Here is a 22,551-nt window from a genome sequence, read left to right on the forward strand (position 1 = left end):
AAAAGTAACATCTTTAATTGTATCCAACTGAGTTTATCATAAACTTTGGAAACTAAATTAATAATGCGATGAGAAAAATCAAGATTAGAGTGAAAAGTAACATCTTTAATTGTATCCATCTGAGTTTATCATAAACTTTGGAAACTAAATTATTAATGCGATGAGAAAAATCAAGATTAGTGTGAAAAGTAACATCTTTAATTGTATCCAATCGAGTTTATCATAAACTTTGGAAACTAAATTATTAAAGTGATGAGAAAAATCAAGATTAGATTGAAAAGTAACATCTTTAATTGTATCCAACCGAGTTTATCATAAACTTTGGAAGCTATATTAATGTGATGAGAAAAATCAAGGTTAGACTAAAAAGTAACATCTTTAATTGTATCCAACTGAGTTTATCATAAACTTTGGAAACTAAATTAATAATGCGATGAGAAAAATCAAGATTAGAGTGAAAAGTAACATCTTTAATTGTATCCATCTGAGTTTATCATAAACTTTGGAAACTAAATTATTAATGCGATGAGAAAAATCAAGATTAGTGTGAAAAGTAACATCTTTAATTGTATCCAATCGAGTTTATCATAAACTTTGGAAACTAAATTATTAAAGTGATGAGAAAAATCAAGATTAGATTGAAAAGTAACATCTTTAATTGTATCCAACCGAGTTTATCATAAACTTTGGAAGCTATATTAATGTGATGAGAAAAATCAAGGTTAGACTAAAAAGTAACATCTTTAATTGTATCCAACTGAGTTTATCATAAACTTTGGAAACTAAATTATTAATGCGATGAGAAAAATCAAGATTAGAGTGAAAAGTAAGAACTTTAATTGTATCCAACTGAATTAAAGATTTTATTAGTAAATATAAAAGGTTGAGATAAATGTGCTTAAGTAACAATGAAACATTTTTCAATATTAAGATCCAAATGGTTAATATTACATCAATTATAAAAGTTATCTAGGTCATGTTGCAGACTACTCGAATTTGTATTTATAAATTTAAAAACTTTCACATCATCTGCAAAATATGAAAATTTAAAATTTTTAAAAACGCAACAGAGAGATCTTTTATAAATAAAATGAAAAGCAGCAATTCAAGATTTGTGACAGTAACAATTATTAAACTTATTAGAAATCACAGTTCTAAAATATCTATTTCACAAATAAGAAAATAACCATTTAATAAGATTTTAACGATAACCAGAGTCAAATTATTTAACAAAATATCAAAGCCCATAGAGTCAAAAACTTAAGAAAAATTCGTGCGAACCACATTAAGCTGGGACTTAATTTTAAAAGCAGATATGATTTTACTATTTACACAAAGCAAATTTGTTACTTTGGCTCTTTTAGGCAGAAGGTCATCTGAGATAGAATATTTCACTTGACTGAATTTTTTTTAAGGAATAATACTTTCGAAGATTTTTGAAAAAATCCTTAAAATAGCAGTGAGCCGTGGTGGCTCAGGGGATAGAGCGATAGCCTAACAATGAGGTGACCCGAGTTCGATCCCAGCGATCGCTGGTCGGTATGAATTCCGCATCTGGTTAGCACCGACAGCAGAGCTGACGTAAAATATTCTCAGTGGTAGACGAATCATGGGTCAGAGTCCCCTTGCCGTCAGGCTAACCATGGGAGGTTTCCGTGGTTTTCCTCTCCATGTTACGCGAGTGCGGGTTAGTTCCATGAAAAAGTCCTCCTCGAAGGCAAATATTCTCCCAATACTTGATCCAGGAGTTCCCTTGTCTTCCGGATTGGGTTCAAAATTACAAGGCTACTGAGTTGAACAATAGTAGTCGCAAACCCAAAAATTGGGTTGGCTGTTCAACAACTGTTATAAAATAAAATAAAAAATAGGTCTACATTCATTATAATGGTTCAAATTATTTTTTTTATAATCAGGGATGATTTTAATTTTACAAGAATCAGGAAAGCAATTTGCTTTGAGAGGTAGATTATCGAGAAATTGAAACTTTATTCCCTTTTTACCATTTTTAAACATCTGAAAACTATTACACTCGAATCAAACAACGGGATAAAATAACAACACTTCCCATAAAATCTAATTTGCCGTAAAATACATTTTTACCCTAAAATATTATACCGTGATTTTTACTGTAATATTTATTAAATTTGAGTAATTCTGTGATTTTACTGTAATTATTTCTGCAAAAATTACGGTATATGAGATTTTTTGCTCCGTTACATGTTCCGTTCAAAATAGATTCTACGGTAAAAAGTACCAACACCCTGAATGCCGGTAATTTTTACCGTAATTTGATCCAGAATTTTTTATACTGTATAAAATTTCTTTGGTGTTACTTTTTGTTAATTAACAACATCGATTTCTAAAATTGGGTTACACCGCTTTTTTTCCTCTTTTTTTTAAGAAATATATAGAAATTTTTTAAATAATATGTAAAGTTTTGCCAGACAGAATTATAAATCTGTTAATTGTGACTTCACCCTAATTGTGACGTAACCTTAATTGCTTTGATAGCTTACAGCATCAGTTCCAAAAGGTATTCCTTTAAAGGATTTTTTAACCATTAATATCAATTTTGTATCCAATCAATAATCCATAATTTGTTCAATACTTCAGTAGTTTATATGAACTTATTTATGTCAATGAAAAAAAGTAGCAAACTAAAATTCTGTTTCTTCAATAGCAATGAATAAATTATAAATAGGATATGTATTTATAAAAAATTATGTAAGTATTTCTCATCAAAATCTGCAATTCAAAATAAAATAACTAAATTAAAGAAGGAAGAATTACGTTTCTCTGATAATTATTCACAACGTTTGCAACAGTTTTTTTTTCTCCATTATATTCATTTTCAGCATATGCATGCACCAAAAACATATTCATAATATTAATATATTAAATATATTAAATTATAAGATTAAATATTTTATTCTTCACATAAAATATTTTCAAAATAATAGTCTTTTCCTCGGTAAGTATATTCACAGCTGCTTATAAACTTTTTTTTGTAGGTTTCCGAGGTTCCGCTAAAAGCAGATCGATCATTTAAGGTTCCAATGACGAAAAACAAGCAATAACCCATGGCTTAAAGTCCATATCTGTGTTTTGAGAATTAAAATCAATTTATTGATATTTAGCATATGCATACACCAGAAACAAATTCATAATATTAGCATATTAAATATTTAATATATTATACTATAATATTTATTAATATTTAATTCTTCACATAAAATATTTTCAAAATAATAGTCTTTTCCTCGGTAAGTATATTCACAGCTGCTTATAAGCTTTTTTTTGTAGGTTTCCGAGGTTCCGCTAAAAGCAGATCAATCATTTAAGGTTCCAATGACGAAAAACAAACAATAACCCATGGCTTAAAGTCCATATCTGTGTTTTGAGAATTAAAATCAATTTATTGATATTCAGCATATGCATACACCAGAAGCAAATTCATAATATCAGCATATTAAATATTTAACATATTATACTATAATATTTATTAAATATTTAATTCTTCACATAAAATATTTTCAAAATAATAAATAGTCTCTTTCTTGATTAGTATATTCACAGCTGCTAATGAACTTTTTTTATGTTTCTGGTGTTCCGCTAAAAGTAGATTGATTATTTAGGGTTCCAATGTCGAAAGAAACTCGGAAACCCATGGCATAGCTGTGCTTTGAGAACTCTAATCAATTTATTCATTTTCAGCATATGCATACACCAAAAAAAATATTCATCATATTAATATATTAAATATTTAATATATTATCCTAGTTCCCAATTAGTATATTATACTAGTAATTTATTAAATATTTAATTCTTCACATAAAATATTTTCAAAATAATAAATAGTTCTTTTCTCGGTTAGTATATTCACAGCTGCGAATGAACTTTTTTTAATGTTTCATGTGTTCCGCTATAAACAGATCAATCATTTAGGGTTCCAATGTCGAAAAAGAAACGTTAATCTGTGTTTTGAGAACTCAAATCAAAAGAAAAGTATTGGCATATTTTAAAGATAAATCGCCAAAAGAGAAGAATGAGAAGAAGATGATCAACGAAGCGGTTTCAAGTTCAAATGACGTCACAGCGTGGATCTTTAAACACTTCAGCAATAGTAAGACCTGTCAGAATTACCTTGAACCGGAACTAACATGGAGTTCCTCTGGAGCTTCTTTTTTCTTATTACGACAGGTAAAATTTCCGTTATTTTTCTATTTCTATTTTTACTTCTTCATTTCTTTAAATTTTATCAATAATAAAAATAAATGTTCATTAATATTTTAGAGATTAAACTTACTGTAGTCTTATAATTGGAGTTTATTGATAAGTAGTATTTAAAACCTTAAAAATTACCGACGTTTGTTTTCTCTTAAAATATTTCACTGAATATTTTCTTGTGTTAATATTAAATTTACTCGCACGAGGAATAAATAATAAAAATAAATATTTATTATTATTTTAAAAATTAAATTTACTTTGTAATTGGAATTTATTGATAAGTAATATTTTGAACCCTAAAAATAAATATTTATTAATATTTTAAAAATTAAATTTACTTTGGTGTAATTGGAAAATTATTGAGAAGTAATGTTTTAAATCCTAAAAAATACCGATATTTGTCTTTTCTTTAAATATTTAACTGAATATTTGCTCATTTTAATATTAAATTTACTTGTACACTGAATATTTCACTTATTTCAGAAATTGAGTTCATTTTGGTGGAAATGGAACTTTTTGATACATAATATTTTAAATCCTTAAAAATACCTTTGTCTGCTTTTTTTTAAAATATTTCACTCTTCAGAGTGTTTGGCTGATAAATCAAACCTACATAAAAAAAAATTGAATAATAAATAAAGTTTTACTTACAAATTTCGATTCTATCCTTCTCAAAAATTCGACAAAAAATCTGTGAGCCCATTCTAGCAAATCATAGCTTTAACGTATCTCCAGTCTAAAAGTTTTTTTTTTAATTTCTAAGAAAGATATTTTAAAGAGTTTGCAAAACTATAATATCTAAAATCTTATATTTTTTACTATAAATCATATGTTAGTTCTGTAAAAAACAACCTTTAAGCTCTATTAGGTCTGGTGTTATTTTATAATTGTATTATATATTCTGTTATATATTTTATTTGTGAGTCATTTAATTTCTGATTTTATAAACTCCGTATCATGTGTCTATTTTTTTAATCTGAAATAAATAAATCAAATAAGAAAGCATAATTAATATAGGTTTCTCTTTTAAATAGTTTATTAATATTAGTTTTTCTTTCAATATTTTTTCTTTTTTTAAAGCGCAGAGTGATGCCAGTAACTACTGCTGGAATACGAATAAAAAATCAAAAACTCAGCGAAATTCTAGAACATTTTGCAAATTTTTAACTCGAAAATTGTGTGCAATTCTAAGAAGAATGTAATTTTCCATTTCTAGTTATTACACTATTAGTTGAATTGAAATAAATAAATAATTAAATATTTTTCTAAAATGGCTCTTTAGAAAAAAAATTACGAGTAAGACTTGAAAATAATAATGGAATACTTATATAATAATAGAATACTTAAAAATAATTGTGTCAAATTTAGATCTAAAAAAAAATTGTGACGCATTTTTCGAACTGTCTCTAAAACGGGACAGCGACCACTAATTGGTTTATTATGCTAAAAAAAAACTATGAGTCGAACTCTATTGACCTGATAAATTGGCGTGCCATCATACCTGGCAATCGTTTTTGACGTGACTAATTTAATCCTGTTTCAACGTAGGTACATGACATAATTAAGTAAATCCCATACTTTTTTTAAAGAAAAATGTCAAGAATATAATTTAATACTTATTTACTTTTTGCTTTTTATTTTCTGTCATTTTAAGTTAAAAAATTATTTTAATACAACAGAATCGGATTAAAGTAACATTATAAAGGGTTATTTAAGTAATATAGATTAAATTTAACATTTTGTCATGATTACTTTTCCTACTTTTTGTCATTATTTTAAAATGCGTCAAGATTTTTTTTTTGGATCTAAATTTGACATAATTAATAATTATATAGGATTTTTTTGTGAATCTACTTTGAAAATAGACTTAACTTTCAAAAATATTTTATGTATATCTCAAAAATTAGTAAGAATTACGTGAATAGCAGTTAATTCTGAATTCTATTGATATTTACGCTATATGCCTTAAATGTTCTCTGCTCTTGCAATATACTTTTCTATTTATAAAAAGTTAAAGCTATAATAACACCGAATTTTAGACATCAGATCATCTGAAACTATAAATTTATGAAAAAAATTACATACCTTAAATCATTTGCTTAATCCTATATTTCACGTGTATAAATATGGCATTTTGTGACAGAAATATTTAATAAAATTTAAAGAAAATACTTAAATGTTTGAAAAATTATTTCAATGGTAGATAGAAAGATAGCCGCACCATTTTAACTTTAAACTCTTATTTTTATTCGGAATCTAGACTTTATTGTTCATCCGTGTGTGTTACATTGGTTAATATAACGTCATAAATGTCAAAAAGTTAGACCTTTTGGTTAGAAAAAAAAATATTTGTTTAAGGTATTTAAAGAAAACAATTGCGATGTCTTATGTTAATTCCTGTCACGAGACGGAATTATAAATTTACTTTTAAAAGGCTTACAATGAATAAATTAAAAAATTTAATTGTTCTCAGAATTTGGGACTGTGTAATGTTCCCATATTTTGAGAACTGCCCATAAAAGTTTTTCTTTTTCATATAATTTTTACATAACAACAAGTTTTACATAAATAAAAATTGCCTTTACATGATAAAAATTACCTTACACAAATAAAAATTACATAAATAATTTTTTTTTTCTTAAATTTTGGTTAAATGTTACAATTTTTAAAGAATTATTGTGCAGTAACCATTAAATGTTTTGGCAATAGTTTTAAAAATTACGATTATGTTACGCCACCCTATATTTTATCAGTTAAAGAATTATTATGGTATGTAATCTTTTGAAAATTTTTAGAAAAATGCTTTAGAATAAAATCTTATCCGCTCATGTTTAAAATAATTTTCACAGAAAATACGTTTTTCAATTCCGCTTCGTTATTTTTCTTGGATGTCATTTTACTTTTTAATTAATTTTTTTCATTTTTAAATTTCAACAAATGAGAAGAAAATGAGGCTAAAACAAAACTGAGTTAAAAAATGCGACCTCACTGTGAAAATATTCTACATACGAATTCTAAACTTTTGCAGAGAAATGACATACCATAAAATGAGGTATCAAAACAATTTTGCTTTTCAAATTTAAGGCACTGACTAAAAAATTTGTGAAACCTTATTCATCCTTGCTAATTGACCTGAAGAAAAGTATGGTCAATGCCGCCAAAATATTTTACCATATTTAACGTGTTTCTGGCTCGATAGGAACACAAAAAAGCTTGATAATTTTTACCGAAACGCTTTTGTAATGATTTTCGTAAAATTAGCAATAAAATATTGTTTTGTAAATTGTGAGTGATTGTAGTAAAATTCATAAATTTTATCATGAAACTTTAGAGCATGGAATAAAAATAATTTATTCGGTACTAAATTCACTTTTTCGGTATTTACTTTTTAGTATTTTTGTGTGTTTAGTATTAAAGTGTATTTTTTACTAAATGTGTGCTAATAAGAACTATAATTTAGAAACCAGAATTTCCGCTATACCGTTACAGTACGGTAATTTCACCCAAATTTTTCTTCGTGGCTCAAGATGAAAATATCATATATAATAAAAGGGGGAAATTCTTTGTAACCTTGACCACCTGTCCATCTTGTTGATAACTAAAGTAAGTCAAATAGGTTGAGGAATGTTACAAAAAGCTATTTTAAACTCTTTGTAAATTGACCTTGAAAAAAAAAGCATTTTTTTTTTAAAAAAAAATTTCTGCTTATAATATGCATGCAAAAGTTTCCCTAAAATAGCGAGATAGTATTTAAAGATAACAGAAATCCCTTTTCGAGACTTTGAAAGAATAAAATCTTCTGTCTCTTGAAAATATACGCATGTTTTTCCATTGGGACATCAGACTGTTTACAATCATTTTTTTGTTCAATGCAGCATGAAGCATTTTTGGTTATGACTTTTAAGGGAGTAGCGGTGGATCAGGGGGAAGAGCGCTCGCTTCCCAATGAGGTGAACACGATTCAGTGATGGATGGTCGATTCCGCACCCGTCTTACACCGACCACAATGCTGATGTAAAATATCCTCAGTGGTTGACGGATGGATTAGAGTCCCCTTAGCGTTATGCTATCCATGGGAAGTTTTCCCTGTTACGCAAATGCTGGTTAGTTCCATCAAAAAGTTCTCCACGCAGGCAAAATTCTCCCAATACTTGATCTATGAATTACCTTGTCTTCTGGATTGGGTTCAAAATTGCAAGGCTTTCGAGTTGAACATTGGTATTCTTAAACTCAAAATTGGGTCTGCTGTTCTACAACGGTTATTAAAAAAAGTGAAATAATTACTAGGGAAGAAGCCTCAATATGAATAAATATTCGGTGCCTAAAAATTTGTGAGTATTGATGGTAACAAAACATTTTAGTTTACACTTGATGCAATTTCTTTCTCGGCATTATATTAATATGTAGGATTTGGTGAGATCTAAAAGTAATGCTTTAATATTGCAGCATTTTTTAAAAATCAGGAAAAATTTATAAATTTTAGATTATCAAAAAAAAAATGATTAAATAATATGAAATTTCAATTAATTTTAAGCTTGCAGCATTACTATTTTCTAAACGTATTTTCTTATTTGGCTTACAAAATACGTCAAATCGGTTAATGAGTTACTTACTCACTTGACGTTTAAAGGATGATATGCATTTAAAAATTGCACTAGATTAGAATTTAATTAGTTTGCTGAAATACGTATTAATATTCTAGTTGTTATATATCCATAATGTCCATAACTGTTTAAAATGAAGAAAATACTTCAGAAAGTCGAATTTTGAAATTTCGCAGTTTAATTTTGAATTGTTAAAATATTTGTTGGATTGATAAATCAATTTATTTTATAAATGCTATGAAAGGAATGTCCACCAGATTCAATTGGAATCGATCGAGGAAAAAAAACAGTTTATAAATAAATTTGGAAAAGTTGTAACTTATTGTATAGAATGATAATAATTTAAAATCAATTTAGTTCTCATAATAGAATCGCATTAAGTTCAAAGTCTTAAGATGCGTTGAGCTAAAATAATAGAACGGAATGTATTTGTTAGTGAAATCGTTACATAATATCATCAAGTATTTTAAGTGAAAAAAAATAGCAGAAAATGTAATTTCAGTTAAGTCAGAAATTTTATTTCAAAATTTATAAATTTATCAAAAGCGTTTGGCTTCAAAATTTGCAAAATCTAGTCTTTTAATTAAGGATTAATGCACGTAGATAAAAATTCTGATAAGAATACTGTTCTGTATGATAATGATATTTCTGGTTAAAAAAAACAATTCTGGTAATAAAATTCAAAGTTTACGGTATTTAAACCGTTCATTTTCGTTCAAATGGTAACGGTTTACGGGAAATTCAGGCTTCCAAAATTATAGTTCTTATTATCCCGCATATAATAAAAAACACAAAACTGTAAAGTAAATTTATCCTAATAAATGGTTTTCAAATTTTAGCACCTTTATCAAATTTTATCACATATTATATAACCATATATTATTGTTAATTTTACCAAAATCATTACCAAAGCAATTTGGCCACCGAATCACTGTCGACATTCTTGTGACCATACTTTTTTCTCAGTAAAAATATCTTCATTCATTAATTATCTGAAATCTTCAAATATAAAAGTGGGTCAAAGTTTTAATATTTTCTTAGGCAAGTTCGTATCTTGTCAATTTTCATTATTTAAGCTTTTTGGGTGTTCTGCAACCTTGAACTTTTGAACTCTTACCGTAAACGCAGAGAGTTTTCTAAAATCAGGAAGTCAGCCACCCACAGCTAACCTTTGAATGCGTCAACTAATAAGTATTTACCATTGGAATTTATTAAAAATACTTATTAAGAGTGATAACAACCCATTTAGATCGCTATTCTTGTTACTAATTCATCATTTCATTCAAAAACAATTAAAAGAGTAGCATTTATTAATTAAATTTATAATAATTTTCCCTAAAAAAAAGTTTTGATTTAATGATCGAACTTTCATGTACTAACTCTCAATCTTAATGAAGCCTAACTTTAAATATGCAATATATGTATTTAATAATTTATAATAATTTACAATTAAGAAAAGTTTTGATCTAATGATAGAACTTTCATGTACTAACTCTCAATCTTAATGAAGCCTAACTTTAAATGTGCAATATATGTATTTAATAATTTATAATAATTTACAATTAAAAGAAGTTTAGACCTAATGATCGAACTTCCATGTATTAAGTCTAAATCTTAATGGTTAGAGGGCCTAACTTTAAATATGCAAATTAATGAGTGTAATTTTAAGTTATAAAATCTGATAGAAACGCTTAAACCGTTTAAACATCCTCGTTACTTTTAAAATAGCAATCTAGAATCTAGAAGATGGGGTCTCAATATTATAGACAAAATCCCCTTTTTGTACTTTTTCCATATTACAGCATAGCTTTTTAACCGAAAAGTATTTGCACTCATTATCCAAAGATAATTCCACTCCAAAATAATTTTTAATATTAATATTTAATTTTTTAATACATTATATATTAATAATCCAAAAACTTTTGAATTGTAAGGTACACACATTTTTACATCATTTTGAAGTGCGGAATTTTAATTGATGAAATACGAAATTTGAACGAAATCGGTTGAGGAACTAAATTATAAACTTACGATTTATTGATATTAGTGCCCTGATTTTGATTTATTCCGTGATTCCGGGCTGCTTAACATACGTAATTTCCTTCCAAAGGTTTTAAAAAAGCTCCTTTTTTGTCATTTTTTTCAAAAATAGTAATCTAAGAAGAAGAAGAAAAGAAATGGTCTGGTCCCATTGTCTTGCCGTGAATTATAATAATTTACAGAAAATGTTGCCAGAAGTTGTTGTTGGAAACCATTAAATAAATACTATAACTATTGCCGCTAATCCATTAACCTGCGCATGTTCTTGAACAAATGTTTGTAATTCACAGCGACAAAGTCAAAGAAAGAATTTTTTTAAAAAATTACCACCACTATGCACAGCCAGAAACATTGAGTTTCCCCTGAAATAGCAATTATTATTATTATTCTGGAATGCATTTTTTAGCATGCGGGTTGAACGGGGAGCAACTACCGAGAATAATCACAAAGCAAATAAATAAAAACTTCCAATCAAAGCAACTAAAATATTATAAAACGTAATCCTTTATTTTATACATTTTCCAGTTCATATCTGTAAAGTATAACCCTCATAATTTCAGATGACTTCTATTTCACGATAATCATAATTTACCGAAGAATTCAGCGTGAGCGAGCGAATATTCGTCTTTAGTATATTCGTAAGACGAATATTCTATTCCAGAATAGAATACTCGTCTCCATCTTAAAGAGCAACTTAATTATAAAAGGCTTACATTTGTATCATTAATTACAAACGGATTATAAATTTCAACTTAAACATTTTTCCTTTTTAATCAAATGCTTTTTAAATATGTTTTGGTTTCATAGTTATTACAATAAACAGCAGTATAGTATAAGTCTCAAAATGCTTATGTTTATTAAAACATATTTGCATTTTGGTTATTTGCTTTGATAAACAATTATTTATTAATTTTGTAAAAATGTAACACTAGTTCTTTTAATTTCTGTAACGATGCATTACTCTCTGCAGAAAACTGAAGTAAAAAAAANAAAAAAAAAAAAAAAAAAAAAAAAAAAAAAAAAAAAAAAAAATTAGGACAACCGTATATTTAAGAAAGACAAGGAAAATAATTATTTGATATTGTCATGTTATTCATAGTTTTTCAGAGTAAATTGCATATATTCTTTACTAAATTAAGTTTATTTCTCATTTTAGTTCTTATTAATACGTATCAAATAAAATTAAAAAAATATAACAATTTATTTAAAAATATAAGTTAAATCAGTTTTATTTAACATTTCTCTCGTTAACGGTATGTTTAAAATGAGTCTCTTTTTTAAGCGTGGGGAAAATTTATCTTCAACTTCCTGAATGAAACTGGGGAAACAAAATAAAACTAAGATTGGCGACAGTCTAAAGTTCGCCAAGGCATCGAATGAACAACGTTCGACACGCTTGAATGCGTTGACCAAGTTTCATTTGACTTCCTTTTTTTTCTTCTTTTTTTTGTTGAGCATTTTATTTAAAAATCCCAATTCTTCACTAAACACAACGACATTGAACTTGGTAAAAAATGTATCAAAAATAGTGTTTTGTTTCAACTAACCATTTAAGATTACTGAAAAAAGTATTAGAAGGAATTCGAAACTAAGCTATTATATTTAGTTTCATGTAACCTCCTAGGACACAAAAGGGTAGAAAATGCGATTTAATTTTCTTGGACTAACTTACTAATACGATAAAGTATTTAAAAGAGGAAGTAAACATTTCGATGCATTGAATTTAGTAAGATTTTTTTTGTTATTTTTAATTTTAATGTTATCATTTTTTGTACAGTGAACGATATTTTTTATCGTATTTTCATGAAACAAAATCTGTTAGACAATAAGATATTTAAACGCTGTTAAAGAGTTTAATTAAATCATATAATTCTTCATTGTAATTTACGACCAACGATGGTAAATCTAATTTCATTTTTACTTAGATAATCGCTCTGTAAATGCAAACAAAGAGAAAAAAAAAGTCTTATTTTCTTAAGTGAAACTACAAATATTTTCCAATCCATTAGGTACAAGTTAAACAAGTGCGTCGTTTTGTATTGCACCCGGTTTATTTTATTTTTTATACCGTCGTTGAACAGCCGATCCAATTTTTGGGTTTACGACTACTGATGTTCAACTTATTAGCATTGTAGTTTTAAACCCAATCCAGAAGACAAGGTAATTCTTGGATCAAGTATTAAGAGAAATTACCCGGTTCACCTTATTTGGAGGCCCCTGAGCCATAGAGGCTCATCAAACCATCTTAGGAAACATTACTCCATTCATCAAGAAATGCTCTCCAAGTTCCGGTACACATATAGGAGGTAGTTAACGGGATGCAACTAAGCATGTTTCACGACGATCTATCAGATTCAAGTCTGGCCATTCCATGCGTGTAATAGCCTCAGACATTCGCTTATGATATTTGCTTAGAGTGGACGGGCATTGTCCTCCATAAACACAAATTCTGCATCCATGCCTTCACTAAACTCCAGAATGATATCCCGATAAATTTGACTTGCCATGGTAGCATGCAGTTCTGTTCTGGAGCACCTTAAACGAGCAATCCTGAATCATGGCAAGTGGTGTCATTCAATGATGTATGGTAAATGCAAGCAAAGCCTGGACTCGTCGGAAAGCGTAGAGAACATGCACTGTGACGATGTTGTTCTCTACTCTAGGCCTCTACACAACAACTTACTACTGTCTCCAGTGAGTTGTTGTCAATGGAACACATATTTCTCTATAAAATTCAGATATGAAACAAAATGCACTAAAACGCCTAAGTTATTGTTAAAAATTTCATATATTTAATTTTTTGAGAAAATCTCCAGTGCATTGTAATTGGCCTGTCTAGTAACGTCTACTGAGCATCATTGACACTTGGGTTATACCAAGGATACACTCGAATACATTCATTTGAGCATGAGAACATTCCAGGCTGCCGATAATGCTTATTCAATCTGTGTCATCAATGGTTCACAGAATGCTTGCATGGTTATCTCAAACTCACGCTTCCCAATGGGGCGAACCGGGTTCGAATCCCGGCAATGGTTGGTTGATTCGAATTCCTCACCCGGCTTGCACCGACCACAGTGCTAACGTAAAGTACCTTCAGTGGTAGACGGATCACGGGTTAGAGTCTTCTTGCCGTCAGGCAAACTGTGGGAGGTTTTAGTGGTTTTCCTCTCCATGTAACTCAAATGTGGGCTAGTTCCATTAAAAAGTTCGCCACGAAGGAAAATTACTCCCAATGCTTAATCCAGATATTCCCTTGCCTTCTGGATTGGGTTCAAAATTACAAGTATACGGAGTTGAACATTGGCAGCCGTAAACTGAAAATTTGATCGGCTGCTCGAAGACGGTTGTAATATATATGATTGTTCGATAAGAATTCCGCACCCGGATCGAGCCGACTACAGTGTTAACGTACAATATCCTCAGTGGTAGACGGAGCTAGAGACCCCTTGCCTTCGGGTTAACCATAAGAGTTTTCCGTGGTTTTCCCCTCCATGTAACGCAAAGGCAGTTTAGCTGCACCAAAAAGTCTTCCACGAAGCCAAATTTCTCACAATACTTGCTTTCTGGATTAGATTTAAAATTACTGGGAGTTGAAGATTAGTAGCCGCAAACGCAAAATTGGATCGGCTGTACCTTAATAAAAAAGCATAAAATACCTGATAATCAGCATACGAAAAATTCCTATCATTTGCTCCTGAAGATGCGTGGGATAATTTTTACTTCAGAGTTCGAATTATCCTTAATTTATATGCATGAGTGTATTTATTGAAATAGAATTTTCTTTTTTTAATTTTTAGAAATCGGAAACCATACAAAATTATGTGAGAAGTTAATTTTCCATTTCAAACAAATTTGATGGAGAAAAAAAAACATCTCGAGAAATCTTCGTTTCTATAAGAATATAATGTTTCAATTTTGTTTCATTGATACCTCAGAAATTATTCGATTTGTTACTTCCACAATCCATAATTAGATTTCAAGAAAACTTTTAAACTATAATAACTTCAAACTAAAATTTAAACAGGCTCAACGTATAATTTACTTATTATCGAAAATGAATTATAAAAAATAATATTAAAAGCAATTTAAAATTTCTAAAAAAGCTAAGTAAGAAAGCTTTTTATCATAACATTGTTTTTGTTTGCTATGATTCAAAAAAGATGTATCTTTCATTCTGAATATCTTTTAATCTGATTACATTATCAGATTTTCATGTGCTAAATGCCCAAGTTTAAAAAGTTTACCTTAATTATGCTAATTATTACTTAATAATTATTTAATTTACAAAATACGACACAGAAACGTCCTTTCTATGTATAAACATACCTTTTTTTGACAGATTTTAATTATTAAATAATATGAAGTTGCCGCTATCTGGAGAGTATAGACCCAATACTTTTGTCAGAAGAGAGGTTTAAAGTTTGACAATATAACTGTCACCTTTTTACGTATTTCACTACATCTCGAGAACTTTTTAAGCAACTCAAAAACTTTTCTAACACAATTATAAAACAAGTTTATAAATGAAATGATTTTCGTTTCCTTTATAAACTAGTGATTTTGAAACCTTGAACAAAAATGTTTTTATTCTTTTATTTCATTTAACCTATTTAAAAATAGAAAATGTTTGAAAGTAAAGTATGCAAGTTTTTTTATGATTTAAAATTATGGAATTATAAATGACAAAACTCGGAGTCATCCGAAGAAATTCTATGTTCAAATTTTCAAAACTGTCATATTTTTTTTTCTCAAGAACTGCTCAATCGTTTTCATTCATTTTTTTTTCACTCAAAATTATACAGTTTAATGAAATTATGTGGAAAAAAAATTCTTAGAATATAGAGTTTTTCAGCCATTATTTAAATTAAAATTCTAAACAATTAGATTATAAATGGAATTATTATAAATTGGCTGGAAAAAGGTTTTCATTCGCTATAAAAGTTATCGAAATATAATGAAAAACGCAGAAAGTGTAATGAAGTCATATTTGAAGTCAATCCTCCAAATCGTCAAGATCTGCATGTATTACGTTAAAATCTGAACATTAGAACAAAAGTAATTTAGAATAATACCTTTTTGTTTTGGTTAAAAAATTTAAATGATTTTCTGAAAAAGATAGAAAGTTTTAAGATATTTTAAATTTAAAAATATATTTTAGATTATGTTATGGGCTTAGGCCTCATTCTAATATTCAGCTTTTATACTAAATTTTTAGGATTGTACTTGAAATGTGTTTTAATAAATATGCTTTTAATCTATTTTTCTTTTTACTTTTCAAATTTTTTTTTCTATTTCATTTATTCAATTGCCTTCGGGGAAGTTAGAAAAGCATGTTTTTTTTTTTTTTTTTATAAAAAAAGACATTTAAATATTTGAATTTTGCAAACAAAGCGAAGATCTAATGAGCAAATCTTTTTTATTTCTAATATGTTTTGAAATATGTTAATGTTTGAAATATATTGAAATATAATATGTTTCGAATAGTGTGTTGAAAGCGTTAAGACCTACGAAGTTTTTATAGGAATGATGCAATAAGCCATAAAATAGAGAAAGAAATTTACAAAAATAGATTAATGAATATGAAAGTGGCATCAAACTTTGTTTAAACGCAAGTGGTGAATAGTTTTCAGTTTTAACCAGCACTTCAATTTTAAAAAATACATTATAAAGAGAATGTTCACCTTAAATTGAGTATTCCTCTTTTTGCCTTCTTACTTTACCAAAAATTGTTTTAAAACGTTGGATCTACTATTTAATTTTTTTAAACAACACTGAATGCTATTTATCCACAATATACAATAAATGTTGTTTCATAATCACTAATCTTAAAATAAGCATTAGGGGACGCTAAATCAAGAAAGAAGTTACAAAACCACCATTGAGAGAGATTGAATCATTAGTGAGGAAAATGAGATGAAAATTGGCCAAATGACTTTGTTTGCCTGATGAGTTTTTTTATGAGTCGCCTTTCAACACTTCTTTGATTCCTCTCCGATAATCAATAATGTTTACTTCTTGCCTCTTTTGGATCTTTTTATCCAGAACATTACGCAGGCAAATAATTAATCAAAAAAAAATTCGTAAAATGCGAATCTATGCCTGCTTAAAAAATTCTTATTTCTGTTTGTTTCTGGCGTGAAACCACCACTGTAGGAGATCTTCAACATTTTGTGCACTTTTCACCCATGGCAAAGTGCTACAACTAGATATTCTAAAGATTCATTGCCGTGGTGGCCAGGGGATAGAGCGCTCGACTCCCAATAAAGTGACTCGGGTTTGATCCCAGCGATAGTGGGTCGATTCGAATTCAGCACCCAGCTCGCACCGACCACAGCGCTGACGTAAAATATCCTCAGTGGTACACGGATCATGGGTTAGAGTCCCCTTGCCGTCCGGCTAACCGTGAAAAGTCTTCCTGGTGTTCCTCTCCATGTAACGCAAATGCGGGTTAGTTCCAACAAAAAGTCCTCCACGAAGGCAAATTTCTCCCAAAACTTGATCCAGAAGTTCCCTTGTCTTCTGGATTCGGTACAATATTACGGAGTTGAACATCAGCAGTCGTAAAGCCAAAAATTGGGTTGGCCGTTCATGGACGGTTATAAAGATTCATTTGCTATAAACATTAGAAACAATCCTGGTTAATTTTATGCTAATTTAGTGAAGAGTTATTTGAGTTGAATCAGAGCAGAAATAAAAATATTATAATCCATTTCTAGGCTTATCTACCTATTTATAAATAGAAATAATATTTGAATGACCTAACTATAAAATTATAAAAAATAAAATAAAACCTAATGCAATACAAAACGAAGCAGTTTTGTTGATTTTTAAAGAAAGAAATCTATTTCAAAAGGTGATTCTTCTGATCAAGAATAGTTTTGATCTAGTAATATTTTTGATATTTTTAAAAGCATTTTACAGTATATTGGTAAATTGTTTTTTAAATAAAAGTAATATTTTAACAATTATATTCTCAAGATGGTTTATTCCCCTGAACTGTAAAAAATTATTCCGATCCGGAGAAAAATACTATTACCCTGGGTGCATCATTCGTAAAATCTATTTTCACCGTAACATTTTATGCTATTATTTTCACAGTAATATTTATTTTGTTACAATAACTTTACAGTAAATATAAGAAATACGATATATCAGATTCTGTATTTTTTGATCCGAAATTTTTTTACGGTGTGAGTCCCAGCATTCAATATTTTGAACAGCATTTGGTACAATATTTTACAATATTTACCACACGTAAAATAATATTTTAGGTTTTTTTTCTGTCTACCTCTACAAAGCGATTGTCTAACTAAAAATGTAATTGGATTTACCCTAGTTGAATGGATTTTTATTTACAATAAAACTGTTGTATGACGTATAAATATCTGACTATTTCAGTTTAATGGTGTTTGTTTCATAGCCAAAATATGGAAAAATGCGGCATAAAAATATCCTGCAATATACTAAGAAGCTCTAAAAATTTAAATTTATTTTTAATGTAATAATTAAAAATTACTGAAATTTTTGATCAAATTAATTTTGAAAAAAAATGTTTCATTGCAGTTATGAGTTTACTTTCGTTTAAACTACATTCTTCCAACCCAAAATCGCAATTTATGCCATTATTAAAAGCTGTAATTTCCAGAGATTAAAAGCTTCAACTATTATCTATTAATCAATTATCTACTAATCTATTATCCATTAAAAGCTTTATCTGTTAAAATATTTTGTGACAATTAAGAAAGATTTTAAAATACTGAATGCAATGTTATTTTCTTTCTTTAACCGACGAAATTATCACATTAAAATATATTGTAATGTAATTGTAAATGTAATTATCACATTAAAATGTATTTTTAATGTGATAATTAAAAATTACTAAAAATAGTTAGTTAAATTAATTTTCTAAAAAAAATGTTTCATCGCAGTTATGAGTTTACTTTCGCTTAAACTACATGTTTCTAAACAAAAAATCGCGATTTCTGCCGTTATTAAAAGCTGTTATTTCCAGAGATTAAAATCTTTGTCTTTCAATCTATTATCTACTTATATATTAACTATTAATTTATTATCAATTAATCTATTAATCAATTATCTATTAATGAATTATCTACTAATCTATTATCCATTAAAAGCTTTATCTACTAAGATTTTTTGTGACAATTAAAAGAGATTTTAAAATACTGAATGCAATGTTATTTTCTTTCTTTAACCAACAAAATAAAGCTAAGATTTTTGTTTCTTTGATGACCTAGTGAGTGCTTGCGGCTATCCCGGATCTCCTGCTCATTCCAGCATTGCTTTTAACTCTGAGGTCATTGTCCCTGGAACGGTGGCAACTTACACCTGCGACAGTGGATTCGAATTATTAGGACCTGCCCGCCGAATTTGTGCAACCAATGGTACATGGACACCCATCGGAATACCTTTCTGCGGTACAATTTTTCTCAATTTATTTCATATCTTGAAAGAATAAACAATCTAAACCTGCCAATTTTCGACCTAATAATTATTTTTTTATTAACATTGTGACGAATAATTTGAATTAATTTTATTTTTCTGCCATTGTCAAGGGTTCTGAAGACATCTATAAAATATTAGTAATTCAATTAGAATAAACACTTCCTGTTGAGAAATTTTTCAACTACATTATCTTATTAACTTAAAACGGTTATTGACAAATGAAATTTTTTGATACGTTTTTATGATATATTAAAGTCGTAAATCAGGAAATAAAAATAAATAAAAAAAATTTCACAAAGAAAACAAGCGTTCAACTAAATGGTTTGTTCACTGATTTAGTGAATGGTAAGCGTTCAACTAAATGGTGTGTTCACTGATTTAATGAATCTAATACAAGCATATTTCAATTAAAACAACACCATATTTTATAAAATTTCTACGCTTGACCTAAAATGGGTTCGGTTGGGCTACCTTTCTGTTATATCAGATTTTTAATATCGCTTAGAAATATTGTCATTCTTTGATACTTTCTAATAATTTAACAAATTTACTTTATTTTTACATGGGTCTATCACTTGAATGAAATTTGTCAACCCTTTCGATAGTATCGTATCCGATAATTCTTAACGTCGATAATGATCGTTTTATTGTATTCGATATCAATCGTTGCGATAATAACAATTGTGTTTGATATTTATCGATCGTTTTCGATAAATATAGCTAAAATTCGTGATATTATCGTACTCGTTGAATATCGTTGTCTATAATATCGCAAAAGCTAACTATCGCTTATTCGATATTTATCGATGAAAGGAATTGTTGGAATAAATTAAGGCTTTTAACAATCAAGATGTTTAAAAAATATCAATTCAACAGCCAGCTCAATTCAATATTATTTCAGTCAGTGGTCCATGTTAAGAATTATTGTATCCAATAATTCTTAACATCGATAATGATCGCCTTATTGTATTCGATATCAATCGTTGCGATAATAACAATTGCGTTTGATATTTATCGATCACTTTCGATAAATATAGCTAAAATTCGTGATTTATCGTATTTGAAGAATATCGTTGTGTATAATATCGCAAAAGCTAAATATCGATTCGATATTTATCGATGAAATGAATTGTTGGAATAAATTAAGGCTTTTAGCAAGCAAGATGTTTAAGAAATATCGATATAACAGCAAGCTCAATTCAATATTATTTCACAATTCAATTCAATATTAATGACTGAAAAAAAGGCTAATATATTTGAGATCACAAGACGGAGACATTATACAAGACGGAGACATAATATTTGTACAAATAATTGTACAAATATTGTGAGAAGTAATAATCATTTAATTTTAAACCAGGTCATGAAATTTCAGGATACTAGCCGGAGTAAAACTTTTCTCTCCCTGATTTTTAAAATGTTAAGTTGTAGCATGAAGAAATTTAGGATGACCTAAAGGCATAAAATAATGTTGAAATCGATATATATTTATTACAATAATAATATTAAATTACAATAAGTTTGTCTTAATGTTTCCAAAAGCAACGAATGGATAAGTGGAATTACTAAACACAAAATAATACGTTAACAGTACAGTACGCAATGAAATACAACTAAGTGAAACGATTTTATTTTTCGGATTTTCACGAGTTAAACAAGGGAATGATACCAAGAGTAATTTAAAATTTTGATGTCAAACAAAACAATTTTCGATTACATTTTGAGAAAGGTTTTGTATTACGTGAAAGAAAAGCCGCCAAATTTTCTTTCGTTTTTTAAGAATGTTGTTTAGATTAATTTCAGTTTCCAAAGACTAAAATAAAACAAATTTTCTTTTTTATTGTTTTAAAACGTTCTTTTGGAAACTTTTATTATTAATGAACATAAATATTTTGAAATAATTGTAATTAATTTTACACACCGTGTAGTGAAAAATTATCAGGCAAAACAGGAAATAATAATAAGGAAAATAAAAGTTACTGTATGCTTGTTTATCTTTTCATTTTTTTAAAAATAGATAAAAATAAGTACAGGAAATTTAACAAATGTCAAACAAACAAACAACAAACAAATAATGATGTCACATGGGCAAAGTATTTCCAAAAGCAAAGGTTTTTGGTTACGTTCTGTATGAATTAAATTTAATTAAATCGTTTAACTAAACAAACAGTATTAACAATATTTTATCACATGTTTACCATTACCATTTACTTTCTTGCATAAATCTCTAGGACTGATATTTTCAGATACAAGTTTAAGAGTTTCCAAAAGTATCAAATTTCTTCTGAATAAAGTATTTTTTATTTTTTTAAATTTCTCCAAAATATACTTATATTGCAACAAAATAATGATCAAACTTCAACGGTATGCTATTTTATTTGAGTTTTGAAATACAATGGCGCGATAATTGTGATCTTTTTGGTTACCTAGTCGCCTTTATACAGTGAGCGTAAATAATATTTCTTTCAGTTTTCGGCTATTTATACATATAACTTTAAAAGATACACAAATCTTTTAAAAGATGAATTCTGGGCTGTATTGATAACATAAGGTTGTTTTTTTAAAAAAATTTTTTATTGTTATCAAACAAAAACAAGACTATTCAGGCCGGATACATTTGCGTGTCCTTGCACTTTTTTTCCATAAATAAATTAAATGAAAGCTCATTTTCTATTATAATATATTCATTACTTATCATATTTCTATTCATTACTTATCATGACTTGTCCACGGCGTTGTATGAGCTGCAAATAGACAGGTTTTTGGGGTTCAGTAATTTAATTGGCAACAAGAACAGCTAATGAACCGTTGCTCATTTAATGTTACTCAGTGGACACCTGTGAACCTAAGTCACGGAGGCACCCACGACACATTGCCACAAATACTCGTTTATAAGGTGGGCCACATAAACACACAACAGAGAACAACACCCAGAGAAAAATCCAAGCCCTGAGCGGGATTCGAACCCGCAACCATTAGCTTCACAGTCAGGCACGTTGACGCCACCGGCTGGAGTCACTTTATTAGACAAGGAGAAAAGGAGCCAAATAATTTTTTAGAACATGTAGGAATTTTTCTTAAAAATTTTAAAGCAGCAAAATGATACAATTTGTGGTTTTGAGTAACTAATTCAAAACTACACGTACCTAAGTTTTTAGTTTTAAAATCTAATTTTGTTTCAGTTTGAATTAATGAAAACCTATTTGAGTGACGC

The 22,551-nt window shown here is 28.3% G+C and overlaps 1 protein-coding gene across 3 annotated transcripts in view; it reads left to right on the top strand.

Annotated features, from left to right (window-relative positions):
• Positions 1-4,040: 4,040 nt before the first annotated feature.
• The window catches only part of LOC107439946 (CUB and sushi domain-containing protein 2), a 60,131-nt gene continuing 41,620 nt past the window's right edge, over positions 4,041-22,551 (top strand). For all 3 annotated transcript variants that reach the window (XM_016052721.3, XM_016052705.3, XM_016052713.3), the window contains exons 1-2: positions 4,041-4,200; positions 19,130-19,309. In XM_016052721.3, the coding sequence (XP_015908207.2) occupies positions 4,161-4,200; positions 19,130-19,309 (220 nt within the window). In that variant the 5' untranslated portion in view covers positions 4,041-4,160. The remainder of the gene's footprint in view (positions 4,201-19,129; positions 19,310-22,551) is intronic.

The sequence above is a fragment of the Parasteatoda tepidariorum genome, chromosome X1 (genome assembly GCF_043381705.1).
Source record: "Parasteatoda tepidariorum isolate YZ-2023 chromosome X1, CAS_Ptep_4.0, whole genome shotgun sequence".
Taxonomy (NCBI): Eukaryota; Metazoa; Arthropoda; class Arachnida; order Araneae; family Theridiidae; genus Parasteatoda; species Parasteatoda tepidariorum.